General features: G+C 43.1%; 1 protein-coding gene across 3 annotated transcripts in view; it reads left to right on the top strand.

Annotated features, from left to right (window-relative positions):
* The first annotated feature begins 3,041 nt into the window (after positions 1–3,041).
* SIGIRR (single Ig and TIR domain containing) overlaps positions 3,042–18,105 on the top strand; it is a 38,657-nt gene continuing 23,593 nt past the window's right edge. For 2 of the 3 annotated variants that reach the window (XR_013637093.1, XM_078858958.1), the window contains exons 1-3: positions 3,042–3,347; positions 3,540–3,660; positions 13,075–13,368. Coding sequence is in view for 2 of the 3 variants with exons in the window: in XM_078858958.1 (XP_078715084.1) it covers positions 3,570–3,660; positions 13,075–13,368 (385 nt within the window). In the remaining variant the exon portion in view is untranslated. The remainder of the gene's footprint in view (positions 3,348–3,539; positions 3,661–13,074; positions 13,369–18,105) is intronic. The other variant, XM_078858959.1, reaches the window with a different exon arrangement.

The following is an 18,105-nucleotide window of genomic DNA, read 5'->3' as shown; positions in this document are numbered from 1 at the left end:
CTAAAAACATGATAGGAGTCCAAACTACAGGAAAGGTAAACAAATCACTGAAAAATGTAGAAATAGAAAAAAATTAACAGGTAAAGCCCACTGAAGTATTAACTTATTTTACGGAAGCGTCCTGGCCACAAATGATAGCTCAACAAAGTGGCTTATCAATGTGGAAATGTATAGGAGCAAAATTATATAAATGATCTCAATGCAAATAATTTAAATAATTATGAGTTACGATAATAAACACGTCTTCTCAATGGGCTCTCACCTGGTCATACGTGGACATTCGCTTGGCTTGTTGTCAAACCCACTGCTGGGTGAAGGCCTCACACAGGTGTAGGTCATGGGGGTCATTTGGCCATACAGGCAAAGTGGGAGCAGACTGGTAAAGTAAATAGCTATTGCTGCACTTACTTTCTGTGGCCCACAATGGAGCCCCAAAGCAAACAATAACACAACCTGTGTTATACTGGTGGGAACCACCTGGTTCCACCAGCCCACAGAGGATTATTGTGCCCGTCCATCCGTCGTGCATCCAAAAATGGGAGGGATGGGGATGGGTGGAGAGGGGAAGGTGGGAAGGGGGCTGGGTGGGGAGGGAGGGTGGGGAGGGGCTGGGTGGGGGGTGGGGCTGGGTGGGGAGGGGCTGGTCACCCCGTGGTGCCCTTATAAAACTCAACGTTTAACCTACTCACGCCGGCTTGTGCCCGCCCTCACAGTCGGGCATATTTGCGGAATACACCACGCCGCCGTTGACCCTGGCCATTGACCGAGCAACCCAACGTTCCTACCAGCTCCCTCCGCAGGAATGTGTTATATACTGTAAATGTAAAAACGATGGTTGTCAACCATCCCAGAGTGGCTGGGAGTCTCTACAGGAATTGGCATGGGTCTCCCAGTGACTATTAAAAGCAATCCAGAAGATTGTAATTGGATAGTTTAAGAACATTTGTGCATTAAACAATATATATCCATTTCGATTTAAAGCTTTCGTGACTGCAGGGATTCCTCTTCTTGGTTCATTCGGTAAAGTCACGTAGAAGGGAAATAATAAAATAATAAAAATAAGGCAATAAAGTAATTCTCACGACGTTTCGGCCACAACGCAAGCAGCCGTCCTCAGGTGAAGAACAGGTCTGTCAGACGCTGTCTTTCCGACAGACCTGGTCTTCACCTGAGGACGGCTGCTTGTGTTGTGGCCGAAGCGTCGTGAGAATTTTTTTCTTATGTTTTATTATTTTATTATTTCCCTTCTACGTGACTTTACCGAAAGAACCAAGAAGATGAACATATATCCCGTACTAGCTTCAGTCAGAGTTGGCAACCTGAGTAAAAACTGTTCGTCATTTAATTCGTAATCATACCCTATGGTATATAACGTTCTGTCCCAACTCTCATCCCCACTACGTCTCTATCCTCTGCATGTGCTGGGAAGAAGGGCCATTTCCCTAAATGTTGCTTATTACATACGTTTGAAGGCCCCTGTGTTATTGACGAACGTGTTGAGATATTGTTTTGTTATGCATGTATCCAAGCTCAGTAGAATTGGCTCAATACAAGCAACGTCTTGACTGCTTTCGTCACGTATGTCAAAAATGGTCCAGGGTTTGATTGCATTGAACCAGCCGTGCTGATATTTCTCCACTCCCAGAAAGCATTTGTGGTTGATGGGAAGTGTTAAACATACTTGTATTCTTCAAAACGATGCTTATGATTATATTGTGTTTTATATGCAGATCATGTGGTCGTCAATCCAAGCCACTATCCGAAGCTCAACCTTGCTTAGCTTCCAAGATCGAACGAAATGAGGCGCATTCCTTGTGAATTGATCGCAGGCGGTCATGCGTAAAGGTCGACATTTTTCATCGAGCTCTTGTATGTAATACATTTAAAATCATGAATGTTGGCGGTATGAGACCTGTCGCCTCGTCAAAGTAAGTGCCATCTCTTTTATAATGAGATATTTCTCAGTGAGCTCTCGCCTGGACTTAATGAACGACTAAAAATAACTGGCCACATTCGACAATCGAGCGCTTGGTTTTTTAGGCAGTTTAATAGACGAATTTGTTGTTTTGTGCTGTTGTTGTTATTATTTGTGCTTGTTCACCGCAGCTGCCAACGCAGCAGCAATCACCGAACATGAAAAAAGACTAATCATTATTGCCACTAATTGTGTTGCAAATTACAATAAGCGACCTGTCATATCAATGGGCCCTCACTTGGCTTGTCAAATACAACGCAAGGCGCGTGTGTGTGTTGTTGTGTGTTGTGTTGCGTGTTGTGTGTTGTGTTGTGTGTTGTGTTGCGTGTTGTGTTGTGTGTTGTGTTGCGTTGCGTGTTGTGTTGCGTTGCGTGTTGTGTTGCGTGTTGTGTTGTGTGTTGTTGTGTGTTGTGTGTTATGTTGCGTGTTGTGCTGTGTTGTTGTGTTGTGTGTTGTGTTGCGTGTTGTGTTGTGTGTTGTGTTGCGTTGCGTGTTGTGTTGCGTGTTGTGTTGTGTGCTGTTGTGTGTTGTGTTGTGTGTTATGTTGCGTGTTGTGCTGTGTTGTTGTGTTGTGTTGCGTGTTGTGCTGTGTTGTTGTGTGTTGTGTTGTGTTGCGTGTTGTGCTGTGTGTTGTGTTGTGTTGCGTGTTGTGTTGGTGTGTGTTGTGTGTTGTTGTGTGTTGTGTTGTGTGTTGTGTTGTGTACTCTGTGGGCCACCCACGCCCTCGTGAGCCGTTCCGGCCTTCATCGGTGCTCGCTGACAGCACTTGCCCCAATAGTCTGTTAAGGCTGCATGGGGGATCTTTGTCTTTTGTGGGTTGGGGGATGTGGGGGGAGGGGTGGGGAGGGGGGTGGCGAGGGGTGGGGGGTTTGGGGATGTGGGGGTAGGGTGAGGGGTAGGGGGTGTGGGGGAAGGGGTGGTGGTGGGTGGTGTGGGTGGGTGTGGGTGGTGGGGGGTGGTGGTGGTGAGGGGAGGGGGTTGGGTGGGAGGGGTGGTGAGGGGAGGGTGGTGGGGGGGGTTGGGTGGGGGGGTGGTGGGTGGAGGGGGGAGGGTGGTGGTGGGGGGGATCTTTGCTCTGTGCGCAGCGCCTCTCGTCATCGCGGCCCCTCTGTGCGCGTCACCGCACCGCGCCCCCAGGCGGCACCTGTCAAGGCTGCCCCCCCCACCTCTACCTGTCGCACGCAGTTCGTGTCTCTTTAAACAGCAGCAGCAACAACAACCACAACACCCACTTAATAAAACAATACAATTTAACTCTTAAATAGTCTTACACGAGAGAGAAAACGACGCAACGAGGACCGCCACCGCCGCCACCACCAACATCATCATCATCAGGTGGAAGTGGAGCGCTGACCGATCGAGTTGATTGAAGGTAACTTCACCCCCAACAGCGCCCGCTCTCGGGTTCCCATACAAGCGGCTCGCTGTCATCCCCCCCACCCACCCACTTGTTAGCATCTCACAGCGTGTTGTGTGTCGCGTGGTTGTGGTGGTTGTCGTGGTTGGTGGTTGTCGTTGTTGGAGGTTGTCGGAGTCGTGAGTGAGGCGGTGTTTTTTTTTCTAGTCGAGGACGGGGGACTGACTGCGTGGGACGATGTCTGCGAGCTCGCCGCGGCTGCCGCGGCTGCTGCTGCTGCTGTTGTTGCTGTTCGTGTGCGTGGGGCAGCGTGGGGCAGCGCGGGCAGGTGAGAGAGCTTCCACGAGGGTTGGGACTCCCAACTCGCACGCACAGCTACCACCAACATCACTACCATCACCACCACTACCACCATCACTACCAACATCATCACCATCACTACCAACATCACCACCACCACTACCATCACCACCACTACCATCACCACAACCATCACCACCACCACCACTACCATCACCACCACTACTACCACTACCATCACCACCACCATCACTACCACCACTACCACCACTACCATCACCACTATCACCACCACTACCACCAACATCACCACCACTACCATCACCAACATCACCACCACTACCATCACCACCACCAACTCCACTACCACCACTACCACTACCATCACCACCATCATCACTACCACCACTACCACCACCACTATCACCACCACCACTACCATCACCACCATCACCATCACCACTACCATCACCACCACTACCATCACCACCACCACTACTACCATCACTACCACCACTACCATCACCACCACCAACTCCACTACCACCACTACCACTACCATCACCACCATCATCACTACCACCACTACCACCACCACTATCACCACCACCACTACCATCACCACCAACACCATCACCACTACCATCACCACCACTACCATCACCACCACCACTACTACCATCACTACCACCACTACCATCACTACCACCACTGCCATCACTTCCACCACTAACATCACCACTACCATCACCACCATCACTACCACCACTAACATCACCACTACCATCACCACCACTACCACCAACACCATCACCATCACCACTACCATCACCACCACTACCATCACCACCACCATCACCACCAAGACCATCACCACCATCAGCACTGCTGCTACAAACACTACAGCCGTACTCGCATGCAGCCTTCAGTCAACCACGATAATCACTACAGTGATACTACAGTGATACTATATACAGCTATACTCAACTACAGTGATACTATATACAGCCATACTCAACTACAGTGATACTATATACAGCCATACTCATTACAGTGATACTACAGTGATACAATATACAGCTACACTCACTACAGTGATACTACAGTGATACTATATACAGCTATACTCACTACAGTGATACTACAGTGATACTATATACAGCCATACTCACTACAGTGATACTACAGTGATACAATATACAGCTACACTCACTACAGTGATACTACAGTGATACTATATACAGCCATACTCACTACAGTGATACTACAGTGATACTATATACAGCCATACTCACTACAGTGATACTACAGTGATACTATATACAGCCATACTCACTACAGTGATACTACAGTGATACTATAGTGATACTATATACAGCTACACTCACTACAGTGATAGTACAGTGATACTATATACAGCTACACTCACTACAGTGATACAACAGTGATACTACAGTGATACTATATACAGCCATACTCACTACAGTGATACTACAGTGATACTATATACAGCCATACTCAACTAGTGATACTATATACAGCCATACTCAACTACAGTGATACTACAGTGATACTATATACAGCCACACTCACTACAGTGATACTACAGTGATACTATATACAGCTACACTCACTACAGTGATACTACAGTGATACTACAGTGATACTATATACAGCCATACTCACTACAGTGATACTACAGTGATACTATATACAGCCATACTCACTACAGTGATTATTGACTTTGTTAAGCAACTCACACTCAACTGTATTAAACTTCGATTTAAAGCTTTCGTGACTGCAGAGATTCATCTTCTTGGTTCTTTCGGTAAAGTCACGTAGAAGGGAAGTAATAAAATAATAAAAAAATAAAACATAATAAAATAATGACTTTACCGAAAGAACCAAGAAGAGGCGACAGCGTCTGAATTCAGACGCTGTCGCCTCGACAGACCTAGTTTTCACCTGAGGACGGCTGCTTGCGTTGTGGCCGAAACGTCGTGAGAATTATTATTATGTTTTTTTATTTCCCTTCTACGTGACTTTACCGAAAGAACCAAGAAGATGAATTAAACTTTTATATTCCCGCCACCCCCCCACCATCACCTCCCACTCAAACTTGTCAACTCCGAGCTCTTATTCGGCTCTAACTTAACACATGGCGAGGCCGCTGATCTACCCACGGGCTCAAGAAGCTACCTTCCCAGAGTTCTTGTTGAACTTCTTAAAGTCAAACAATGTTCGTGTAAAGTCTGGTGACAGGCAAGGTGGTGAGAGCTTTAGCAGATACCATGAGTCGTCAAATAATGATGTGGCGATTACTGCGTCGACTGTGGTGCACATGTAAGAATACAAACTCATCACATTTGTCAATAACGCTGCCTTAAATGAAAATGTGTAATACGGTATACCTACTATAATCACCCAGGAATGTATGTCATTAACGCTCGTGACGTCACTCCACAACGACCAGCCCCCCTCATTAATATTCATGAGCAGGTGACGTCCTCCAAATGGACACACCTCCGTTAATAATAATTAGCGGGTGACGTCACTCCAGATGGGGGGGGGGCGAGGCGCCTCCTCCCCCCTCCTGGGCGTCCACTCACAGCCCTCACGACAAAGGCAGAACCATCACGTCACGTGATCTCCGTCACGCTGTTGAGACATCAAAGTAAAAAGGACGTCGTGATGAACAAGGGATTATAACCTTTAAATGAAATAGGTCTGTTGTCACCGCGCCCTTACAAATTGCACACGAATGCAATGAATATCACGTCCCGGTCTGCTTTTCGCTTGCAAGTTTCAGATTTACTTAAATAGGCTAGGATGATAATATGCTATGAATAAGGACCATTGCCCGAAACGTGGCCTGTCATATATATTATTTTAAAGGCAGTGTTGTGTACATAAAAGCACACCTTATTTCTTACCATTCTGTCTAGTGGCTCACGTTTGTTGAAAGATTGTTTCACACTGTGTCGCAACCCCCATTTAAACAAGGTCATGATACAGGACTGCCTCAACACACACACACTCTACTGAACTCGTGTGAACTTAAACTCAACGCTCATTCGCCTCGTTTATCATCTCCGCCTCGACTCAACCCCAAATCACACACTCGTCGCTCAACACCCAGCTCGTGGCGAAATCTTCATCGACTCGTTCACTTCAACTGAACTCTTCACGAAATTGAACCTCGCATACTCCTGATCCTTATTATCAACGGGACTTGCATCCATCATCACCCAATCCCATCTTTGTCGTTTTCATCATAAAATGTAGACTAAACTGTTTTTTTATTTTACCAGGTAATGCCCACTGAGCTGTATAGCTCTTTTTCAGAAGCAACCTGGCCACAAATCATAGCTCAACCAAGTGGCTTATCACGTGGAAATTTATAGCAGCCAAATACTCTAAACGCATAATTTTAAATGTGGAGGGAGCAACCAGAGGACACGCAGACAAATCCATGCGACCACGTGGAGAGAGAAATGCAAACTCCACATTTCCAAGCGTCAGGGTCGGAATTGAACCCATGACCTTCTGTATACAAGGCGAGGTCGTTAACACCTGGCCTTGAATGAAAGAGGGGTAGGAGACTTCAAGTAAGGCCAGGTTGCCATCTGGCCTTAAACCATCATCAATATGCCATGCATGCCTTCACGATGATCATCATAATTGCCATTATCAGTAGTATCAGAAATATGACTTGCCTTCATTATCATTATCGCCATATTAACTATCTGCATAAAATTGGTCATCATCATAGTCATTACATCGCAGCAGCAGCATCAACACAACTTGCGTCAGTTCTCATCTATAACATACCACCATCTTCATGACTACACCTCAATTATTATCAGCAACATCAAACTAGGACCTCCATAATCACATTCAAAATAAGTGTACAAATTTCGATACAATGTACTTTTTTATATAAAAGCGATAGCCATATAAAACACAGTACAGTAAAATTAAGTTATTTTAAATGCCTGTGTTGAATGAAACTATGAGCCGGCAATTATTTCTGTCTCCTACCCCTCTTTTGCATCTGCTTTAAATGTTTAAGAAGTTAAGAGGACATGCTTACAATGGGACTTGGCTAATGAAAAGGTATTCAGAATATTTGTTAACCTGTAGGGGACTGTTTGGAAGCATAACATGTTTAAAGCCCTAGGGTCTTGAACCTAGTTTGGAATGCTCTTGTCTTGGCAGACTGATTAGATAATTCAGTACCAGCTCTCCGTTGGGATCAAAGCATTTCGAATGGTAGAGCCTCATACACACACGCACAGCGCAGAGATCACGAGTTTTCTCGCTCGCTGCCTGTGTGCCGAGATTGGCTGAAAAGCAGTGGAGAAGAGAGGGCACTTTCACCATCTATCTGCAGCTGTCTGCAGCCACTTGTGTTTGAGGTTGCTCATTAAAATGGTCAAAACTTCTGAGCCTTTGTGAAATTAATGGCAGGCTCCATGAAACACTGGATGTGTCTGGGCAAATAAAAAAAACCCACTTCTGCCCAATTTTATGAGTAAAAATAGCGACGCAGGCCATACGCTTGCGAAACATCGGAGTGACTGCCTTTCTGTAATTAAAAGGTGCTTGAACGTTATTGAACGTTTCTTTGTTAAAGTTCAGCAATGGAAAGAAAAGTGAAGGCTAATAGTAAATGATAATGGCGTGGCGGACAAGGCATGAAATGTGCTTAAGAACACGTCCGTTCGGGAGATGGAGTAATGAAATCGGCTTGTGCACAGGTCAACGGTAGAAAATTACATCACTGGATTGTGATAGATGGCGTCGACTTGCGCAGGCCTTCGTCCAGCACTGGATTGAACTTGGCTGATGATCAATAAAAGTATAATAAATTGTAATCTCTGGTTTTTTCGGTAAAGTCACGTCGGTAAAAAAAGGAAAATTAATTAAATCACGACGTTTCGGAGGCAACACAAGCTTCCGTCTTCCATTTGTACCTGGGTGTACCTGAAGACGGAAGCTTGTCACGAAAACTTCAAATCTAGAATACAGTAAATTGCTTCATCATGTGTTTTGTGCACCTGGTCACATGCTATAAGGTTTCACGACTGATGCCACGTTGCAAAGTCTGGTTTAGACAGAGATTACCCCCAATCAATGAAGTTCTTTGTCTGCACTGTACTTTCATTATATTGTTATCAGATTGAAGGTGTAAGATGAAGGCTGGTTTGACCCTGACTTGGCCAACACTAAGCACTGTCGTATGCACAAGGCCTCACAAAATGTGGCATTTGTGTTGCACATAATGTGAATGTACTCTCACACTACTCTAAATTGTATTAGCTTATATATGAAAGGGGTAGCACATTACAGGGTGTTGATGCATATGTAAGTCATGTTGCCTTTTAAGCTACGTTTACATTCAACCATGGCTCTTGTTTAAATAAATCTCCGAGCTTGATGCATTAAACACAATATTATGGTGATACTTCGTGGGCAGTCGTTCACAAGCACAAATAACACAATAAACCTCAGCACTGTTTAAAAAAAGAAACGTAGAAAAAGGCATATTATAGAAATAAAAAAGTATATACTTACTCTTTGGTTCTTTCGGTAAAGTCATGTAGGTATAAAATAAAAATAATAACATTTATTTTATATATGCCTACATACTTTACCGAAAGAACCAAAGAGTATGGATCCCTGCAGTCACGAAAATTTCAAATCAAGTCTATACTTGGCATATCATATACTTTTCTTTTTTCAAGGCAGTTACTGACGAACGTGTTGAGATTTAAAGGTAGAAGAAAGATCACCGCATGACAAAGCAACACTGAAGTGAGTGGAGTCCACCGAGGTGTTTGGACTTGAGGGGCACAGGCGATGATGTTGGTGTATTATTTTGACAGATGGAGTCCTGGAATCTGCTCGTGTGCAGGTGCTAGATGGATAGCTGCACTGCAAGGCTGTGAGATGGCAAAGGCTTGGGGGGGAGGTCTTCAGCCAGTAATGCCGTGGTCATCACATTATGGATGATTGGTATATTTCTTCAACATTTAATCTGGAGGAGTTGAATTACGTTTCTAAACTGGGTCTGTTCAATGTAGATTGAACGAGACGAGGATCGCTTGTCGTTGATGTTTATTTGTGTTTTAGTAATTACAAGCGGACCAGCATTACTAATCTGCAAGTGCCTTTCAATGCTGCGAAGCAGAGGTCGCAACCGGGTACCCGATACCCGTACCCTACCCGATGCCCGGCTACCCGTACCCGGCCGGGTACGGGTACGGGTAGCCGTTTGCGACCCTGGTGCGGCCGGGTACGGGTACGGGTAGGCCGTGAGTCACTGGTGAGTAACCGTTTGTCACTCATTTCGGGTAGGGTACGGGTACGGGTACCCATTTGCAACCCTGGTGTGGCCGGGTACGGGTACGGGTAAGGAATCAAACCCGTTTGCGACCTCTGCTGCGAAGATCCCGAACAAAATTAGCCCATAAAGTTATGTGTCAGAACTGCGAATCTTAAGTACATTTTTAAAAATCATTAATTGAGTTTTTGTCATTTAAGTCATTGTGGGATTATTGAGTTGATAATAGCATTAACATGCATTAAGAGTGGGTTTCTGGAAAATAACATTATGAAGGGTGTATTTTAAAAATTAGTTTTTTTTAATCAAGCAAACCCTTTAATTAATGATCTATGAAAATAAGTATTTTATGGGATTAATTCCACTGTATTTAATCAGATTATTGCCCTGTTAAATTAATCAAAAACATTTGCTTCATGATATATAGGGTCCCAAGTGGACATGTTGGAACTGTCATCTAATTTTCAGTGTGCTTTCTCACAAGCACAGAAAAAAAACCCGTCTTTGATCATTTACCTGAATGTTCTTGAAAGTTGCTCAGAACAGCTCTTCATTGTGATTCATAAAAGTTCCTTTAGAGTAGAATATTAACGAGCAACGGCATGTCATGAACGTGGTAATGGATAACTGATATAAAAAGGTAAACCATAGAAGTATGCGACTTTAAAGAAACAAGTAAAATGACGTTTGTATAGACATGTATTTTTTTTTGGTATAAACATGTATTTATTTCGTAAAAAATAAATATATATAAGAGTTTAGTAACATTTGTATAGACATACTGACTTTGTCAGTAAAACAAGTTAACACATTCATCAATAACACTGTTTTGGGAGAAAATATATAAATAGGCGACGTTTTGGACAATGACCTTCATAGCACATGGTGTATGTGCTTGCCCAAAATGTTTCCAATTTTAGATTTATTTTTCATTTATTGATTGTGTTGAGTTTGTTCATTCTGCTTGTGCACCACTGCCAAGGCACCACCATCAACAGATGCGATGTTTATACCTGGACCATGCAATATTTGCGAGTGTTCTTAGAGTTGACTTTTTCATTTGAACCGTAAATGATGTTTTGACACTCACAGACCCATGTTAAGGCATTGTCAGGGTTGAAAGAAACGAACAACATTGTGGCAGATGTGCATGATAGAAGATGGAATGTTCAAGGATGCATCTAATGGTGCTGCCAAAACAAATTTCGCAGTTGATCCATAAACATAAATAGTTACACATACCAAAGGTGAAACCCCAAAGAACGTTTCTAATATGCCTGCACTAACCCTGAAGTTTAAACTTCACAATGCCAGCACACGATAGACCAGTCAGAAGGTAAATAAATACAATGAATACAGTAATTTTATACCACAGGTTGACTCATTTTGTAAATCTTTTACTGAGTTTAAAGTGAACTTTGGGTCTGTGTTCTCTTTGAAATATCGAACTTTTACAAAAGCTAGTGTGTGCTTCTGAGCTCTTTGGCGGTGGCGGTGTAGTTCAAAATCTGAATCTTTATTTTGACTGGAGGAATCCGATGAGCTGTGAAGTTCTTTTTCACAATTTACAGAGAGGGCCCTAACAATCGTGACTCCCTGCTCTCACCATGGAGTGTTCAGTTGGCACAGTTTACAATTTGCCGACCTGTTAAAAATCAATTTTGTCCACTGTTGATTTTCCTGTATGTTGGTCCATATTTGTACACGGTAAACGATTCGTCAACGGATGTGAAATTTTTTCAAGGTTTGAGACAATTAACCCATACAACATTACTCCCAATGAACACGTTTTAATATCCCATGCGTATGTTGAATTTATTTAGGTTTTGCTGGAGCATTTAATGGTTTCTTGGTTCGCGACCAATATCCATAATAGAGATTTTTTGGGTTAGATCGCGTAAATATATGTGTCGTTAAACCCGCCACCACCCGACACAGCCAACTAGTAAGGGTTGTCACGTAAATAGAACATGCCAATTCGTGACTAGTACAGCACACCGGTATGTTGGAGAGCAAAGCCACAACATTTACACTCTGAGTACGACGTTTCGCCATTAATTTCAACTAGCTTCATCAGGCAACAGCCAGATTTGTGGAGAAGTCCACCTGTTTCTTTCCTTATATAGAGGCGCAGATGTGGTGACCACACTTCTGCGCTCTTGCGCAAAGTGTAGTGGGGGGGGGATTTGACAAGGTACATAAAATACAGAAATTAATATCTGGTACAAAAGATGTATAACTGAATCTATTAACAGAAGGTGTGCACAGGATTAACTGCACGTGTGGCAAATGTTATGTTAAATACATCTGTCATCAGTAGCAGAACACACGTGCCAACAAGGAAAATAAATAGATTTTGATAATGTTGAAATTCTGTGCAAAAATAGCTAATGCTGGCCAAGACTAATTACAGAATCTATCGAAATTGAAAGATTCGCTTCGATGCCTTAGTGCTGCGTGGAAGCGAATCATCAAATAATACATTGTTTAAATGCATGCCTATACAGGGCACCATACTTCAATAGGGATTACCGTTGGTAATGCTATTTTAATACACACAATAGACAGGAAGGACAACATCAAAGGGCTCGCATAATGCGCACGCATAATGTACACTGACTTATTAATCCCCTCCTCCACCACTTTGCGCAAGAGCGCAGAATTGTGGTCACCACATCTACGCTTCTATACAAGGAACGAAACAGGTGGAAGACTTCTCCACAAATCTGGCTGTCGCCTGATGGAGCTAGTTGTAATTACTGGCGAAACGTCGTACTCAGAGTGTAAATATTGTGGCTTGTCTCTCCAACAAACCGGTGTGCTGTACGAGTGACGAATTGGCCACGTTCTGTTTACGTGACAACCCTTACTAGTTGGCTGTGTCGGGTGGTGGTGGGTTTTAACGACACATTTATATATTTACGCGCTCTAACCCAAAAAACCTCTATTATGGATATTTTGTACACATTACTCACCCGGTTTGGGAGACTGAAACAATATGATATGTAAGTATGATTCAACAGTGCACATATTTCTCAGAACTGGCACGTGCTGTGGTGTCTCTCCCACAATGGTCTCTTGGCCGTCTCTATGCAGGCTCTGGTTCCTGCCTGGCCGATGATGAGCCTACGAGCAACGAAGACCTGTTGGCCGGGCAGGAGAACGTGACACTGAACTGCCCCATTAACGGCAACTGCTCCAGCTCCCAGTGCCCGGTGGTCTGGCTCAAGGACTGCCAGACACTCAACCTGTCCGTGGAGGGGCACGTGCACGCCATCGACGTGGGCCTGCACTTTGTGAGCGTTGCTCTGGCCGACTCGGGGAATTACACGTGCCACGGCAGCGGAAACCTGGGAAACTCGAGTTACACGATCATCCTTGCCGTGAAGGGTGCGTTCCTCCTTTTTAAATCCTTTATATTAAGTTCACTTGCTTGCGTGCTTGCTTGCTTGCTTAGGACCGTGCAAATCTTTCGGTCGTTTTTTAACCCACTTCCCGTGATCCAATCGAGCTGACATTTTGCACACAGACTCGTTGTGCTTGACAATTAATTTTCATGAAAATTTTTTTCCAAAATGTTACACTTTTTAGGAATTTTTTTATTTATTTAATTACCAATTGCTTAATGGTGGCAGGCAATCATCTGACCCATAGGTGGCAGCCATCTCAAGCCAGAGGACGAGAGGACTCTAGCCGCCCATTTCAAAGACCAATGTGGGCTGGGTTGTGGCCCATTGAACACGTACTGTAATTTAAAGGATTTATAGTGAAAAACTTTGTTTTTACGGGTAAATTTTTTATTTCGTACGTCAGGGGGTGGGGGGGTGGGTGGTTGATCGGCAACATTTATATGTTCATGTCGAGATATTCGACCCGGCTACTCCTGAGGCCTTCCACTGGCTTGCCAACCTCGCCATGAAAGGTTTGTTTACTCACCAGGACTCTTAAAGAAAAATACGATTGCGTTTTTATGTTGTTTCTGGTTTCATTTTCTACAAATGTAGCACTTTGCCTCGACATAGCCATTGGCTTGGTGTTTAATAGTCTCACCCCTCCAATCACTCTCTGAAAATATTGACTGCACAGTTGTGATAAATAGAAATTGGTACTGTGTGACCATGCATATCTGGAGTAAAATTGTAAGAGTGATGACTTTGAGTTGAACTTCCTTAGCTATTTATTGCTGTCTTCTCATTGGTCATCCTGCAGGAGTCACCTGATCTGTTGTGAAATCACATTGGGCCCACCCATCAGGCAACGGCACTTTTTTGAACAGACTCGTAGCTGCTGGGTTTTATGTTTTATCGAGCAAAGATACAATTTGTTGAAAGACAAACATGGATATCTTTTATTTTACATTTTACTAACAACACAGTCCTCGTTGCACCATCAAGATAGACGATTTCTAATAATTGGCAGCTCATTTTGAATTGGCCATGCTCAAAGAATTTGGCCAATTGGGCTGACACTACATTTGGTTTTTCTTTGATTCACAAAAGTGCATGAAGAGTGTCATTGGTCACCTAAATTTAGCACAAAAAGGGCTTCGTAACTAACCCTAAGATTTAATATTCCTTCTAAAGTAGAGTACACGCAACCCCTTTGTGCTGTGTTATCTGTCCACCCGGCTTCAACCTGTTGCACTGTCAGTGGGCTATGCTGAACAGGTTCTGGTCAGGGCAAGGTCTTCGTGCAGCCAACTTTCACCGTTGGGGTATTCATGACAACCCAAACCGCAGCTTTAGCTCTGTACAAACAATTTCGCAAATTGTTGATGACTGTCCACTGACTACGAGAACTACATATGTCCACCGAGGAGGCTATCGCATTAATGAATCCGCATGCCACCTTTGTCCATAGGGCAGTGCAGTTTTGAAATAATTTTGGAAGATAAAAATCCGAAACTTAAGAATGCATCAGAATAAAGGTGGTAATGAATTGGTAAAAAGCACTATCAACCATTATTTAGCTATCTATCTTTTTTATATATTTCAAATTGTTACATAAAATATCATGGGCTATGTCAAGATATCCATGGTTTTATGGCAACAAAGAAACTTAATGTTGTGTTGCCTAATTTAACGTGTAGTATCAGTTACATCTTTATGGCCATGTAACTGCCAATTTAATTGTTAGCAATTCGATATGACTATAGGAGAGACACCAACCACACTTAAATGTTAGGCAGTGAATACGCTTTATTATTCATGAATTCTGTGTGGTCTCATAGGCCGTGAAAAGCACCATGTGTCTGTGTGTGTTTGGTGACTAACATTGCAGGCAACTTATTTTCTCTTTGCTATTGGTTTTTTATGATTACTTTCCACTTGTCACAGTACTAAATTAGCTCAACGTTTAATTTCACAAGTCGAAGAAGTTTTCATTTAATACTACAACTGCTCGCTTTAGTATGTTTACATAGTGACAGGCCTTATATGATAGACGTTTATGAAATTGGCTCATGGGCAGTGCTATCTAATGATATCAATTACCACCCACCCCTACAATTGTGTTAATTGTTAATGCTGAAGGTCACGGTTCAAGTCAATATCAATTATTTTTAGTCCCGTTTGGATGGTCTTGTACTATTTGTAATATGTTGAGCAACTGTCCACTTAATTCATATAACATTTGAAATTGTCATGAGCATAAATGGCTAATAATTCTCACACGCGCTATTACAAAGCGTCTTCCACGAGCATAACGATTGATTTTAATGGGTGCATCGTTACATTGCCTCGTGTTTTCCCTTCACTGGTTCTAACGTTTTTTAATGCGTTGTGTGTTTTTTTTTGCACCGCCTGTTAAAGCCGTCGCCCTGGCAATGATGATGAAGTGAATGCTGTGGTGTTGCTTTGTGTTCAATTCCAATTCTCACGTCTCAAATCCATGCCCTGACTCAGCCAGCCACCCGTGTTCTCTCCCGTCGTTCACGAAAACACACTTCTTCTCCCAACTAGCTCCAATCTCCACTATCGATCAGAGTTCTCGCCCTGTGACAAATGTAGAAATTGAAAAGAATGATGTGATGAATGTCCTACTGGGATGTACAAGTAAATACGGATACCAATTTGTGCGTGCGTCCGATGTGTCCAGTGTTCAGCACGGTTTGAAAACGAATTTCTTTATGACTGCTTTTTGTGTTTACAATAGTTATTTTGTCCTTCCCCTGCACCTCCGATTAGCATGGTTGGCTACGTACGGTGCGAAAAAAAATCTAAGTACATACAAACAAGGCTTGACTTATCTATGTGTATAACTCCCACCTATGCCTCATCAACAATGTATTATTTTCCGGATGGCTGATGTTCATTTTAGAGGAGCAACTATAATTTTTCATTGAGGCGGTTGAACCCAATTATTGCATCAGGAGTGCATCACTGTGATACCTCCTTAATATTTGTGAATTGGGCATTGAGTCTTTTACCCTTTTATCTGGCAACAAAACTGACACCTTTTTTACAAGGAGTCATGTTTACATAGGCCACAATACCTGCAGTCATAATGCAAACAAAAAACATAACTCTGATAATGTGCACTGTCCTTGAAGTTGATTGGTCCACACCTGAGACAGCTTTCCTTAGAGCCTAGTCTCACATGGTGTTGGACCAGATGACGCCAAAAGGCGCCTGTTGGACCAGATGACGCCAAAAGGCGCCTGGTCCAACCCATGTGAGACTAGGCTCTAAGGAAAGCTGTCTCGGGTGTGGACCAATCAACTTCAAGGACAGTGCACATTATCAGAGTTATGTTTTTTGTTTGCATTATGACTGCAGGTATTGTGGTCTATGTAAACATGACTCCTTGTAAAAAAAGGTGTCAGTTTTGTTGCCAGATAAAAGGGTAAAAAAACAATTATCATTTTTTTTACTGGCAAATGAGGTTCCAATGGTGGGCATTGAGTCGTTTAGTTCTACGGTGATTTATGAAGAGGAAGGTCCTATTTGTAAAGTACCATAGCCAAAATTTGACATCAGTCAATGAGCTATATAGCATCTCTGAAACCAGTATTTGAATATGAATAATAAGTATTCGTGTCTGTCATAATATGGGCTTATATGGTGGGCAGAGGCCTTTCCCCATGTTCTTTCATTCCTTTCCTTAGTTTTGTGTCTCCATCCCTTCCGCTGTCTTCCTCTGTTTCTTTTGCCATTTCTCAGTATCCACTCTGTCGTAATTTTTTCCATCTCACTTGAAATTATTATTCCAGGCACATAAGAGCACGCCTGCATTGTTCACGGCCAATTCAAACACATCAACAACGAGAACAACTGGTATTGAACTTCATTGCAAATCAGAGAGCACATGGTATAGCTCACGAATTGTAGCATTGTCTTGAAATCACATGGTCCCACCTCCTTCAAGCAGTCATTCCCAGAGGTTTACAGCACAGTGATGTTTGCGCTGTTTTGAAAAAAAGTTTTTAATTAAATGATAGATTCATAAGAGTGTGCATGTGAGCTGGTTTAACAGGCACTGGCTAGCAAATGCCACGAGTTGCTTAATCTGCTAGATATATTTAAGAACACTTTTTTTTCATCAAAGGGAGTTGCCTTCAACATTAGTGCTTCTTTGCCTTGTAAATATGTTTGACATTTTGAAAATGAATCTTGGTCATGAGCTAATGTATGCGCCACATTTGCTAAACAGGTGCATGTTGAATTAAAGGTCATTTTATATGCAGCTGAAGCAGACTTGTGAGCGCTTAGCACGCTTGCTCTGACTATTGTATTTCTAATCTACTTTTGCTTTCTTTGTGGACTCCCAGTATTCGAGTTAGAAGTAAAGTGGGCATCTTGCTAAATAGTCCTCTCATGGGGTCAAAGTGGAAAATTAAAACACACCGGGAAGGTGAAGGTCTCTGGAGAAGAAAAATGTTGTGCATACATTTGGAATCTGTCAGAGTTCACAACACTCATTTGTCCTCGGAGGTACTGTATTAGCAGTGATAATGTTACGTTCCAAACTGCACGAGTTGATGTCACATGATGCATGACCCCATCGGGAAGGGAATCGAGGCAATTGTATAATTGGTGACGTCATCTCGCGATGTCGTGTGCTATGTTATTTAATTCGCCTTTTAGCACTGGTTTTATCACCAAGCTTTGGCCAATCCTTTGGTCAAAT

This window comes from Lampetra fluviatilis, chromosome 8 (assembly GCF_964198595.1).
Source record: "Lampetra fluviatilis chromosome 8, kcLamFluv1.1, whole genome shotgun sequence".
Classification (NCBI taxonomy): domain Eukaryota; kingdom Metazoa; phylum Chordata; class Hyperoartia; order Petromyzontiformes; family Petromyzontidae; genus Lampetra; species Lampetra fluviatilis.
This window is presented reverse-complemented; position numbering and strand designations above follow the sequence as displayed.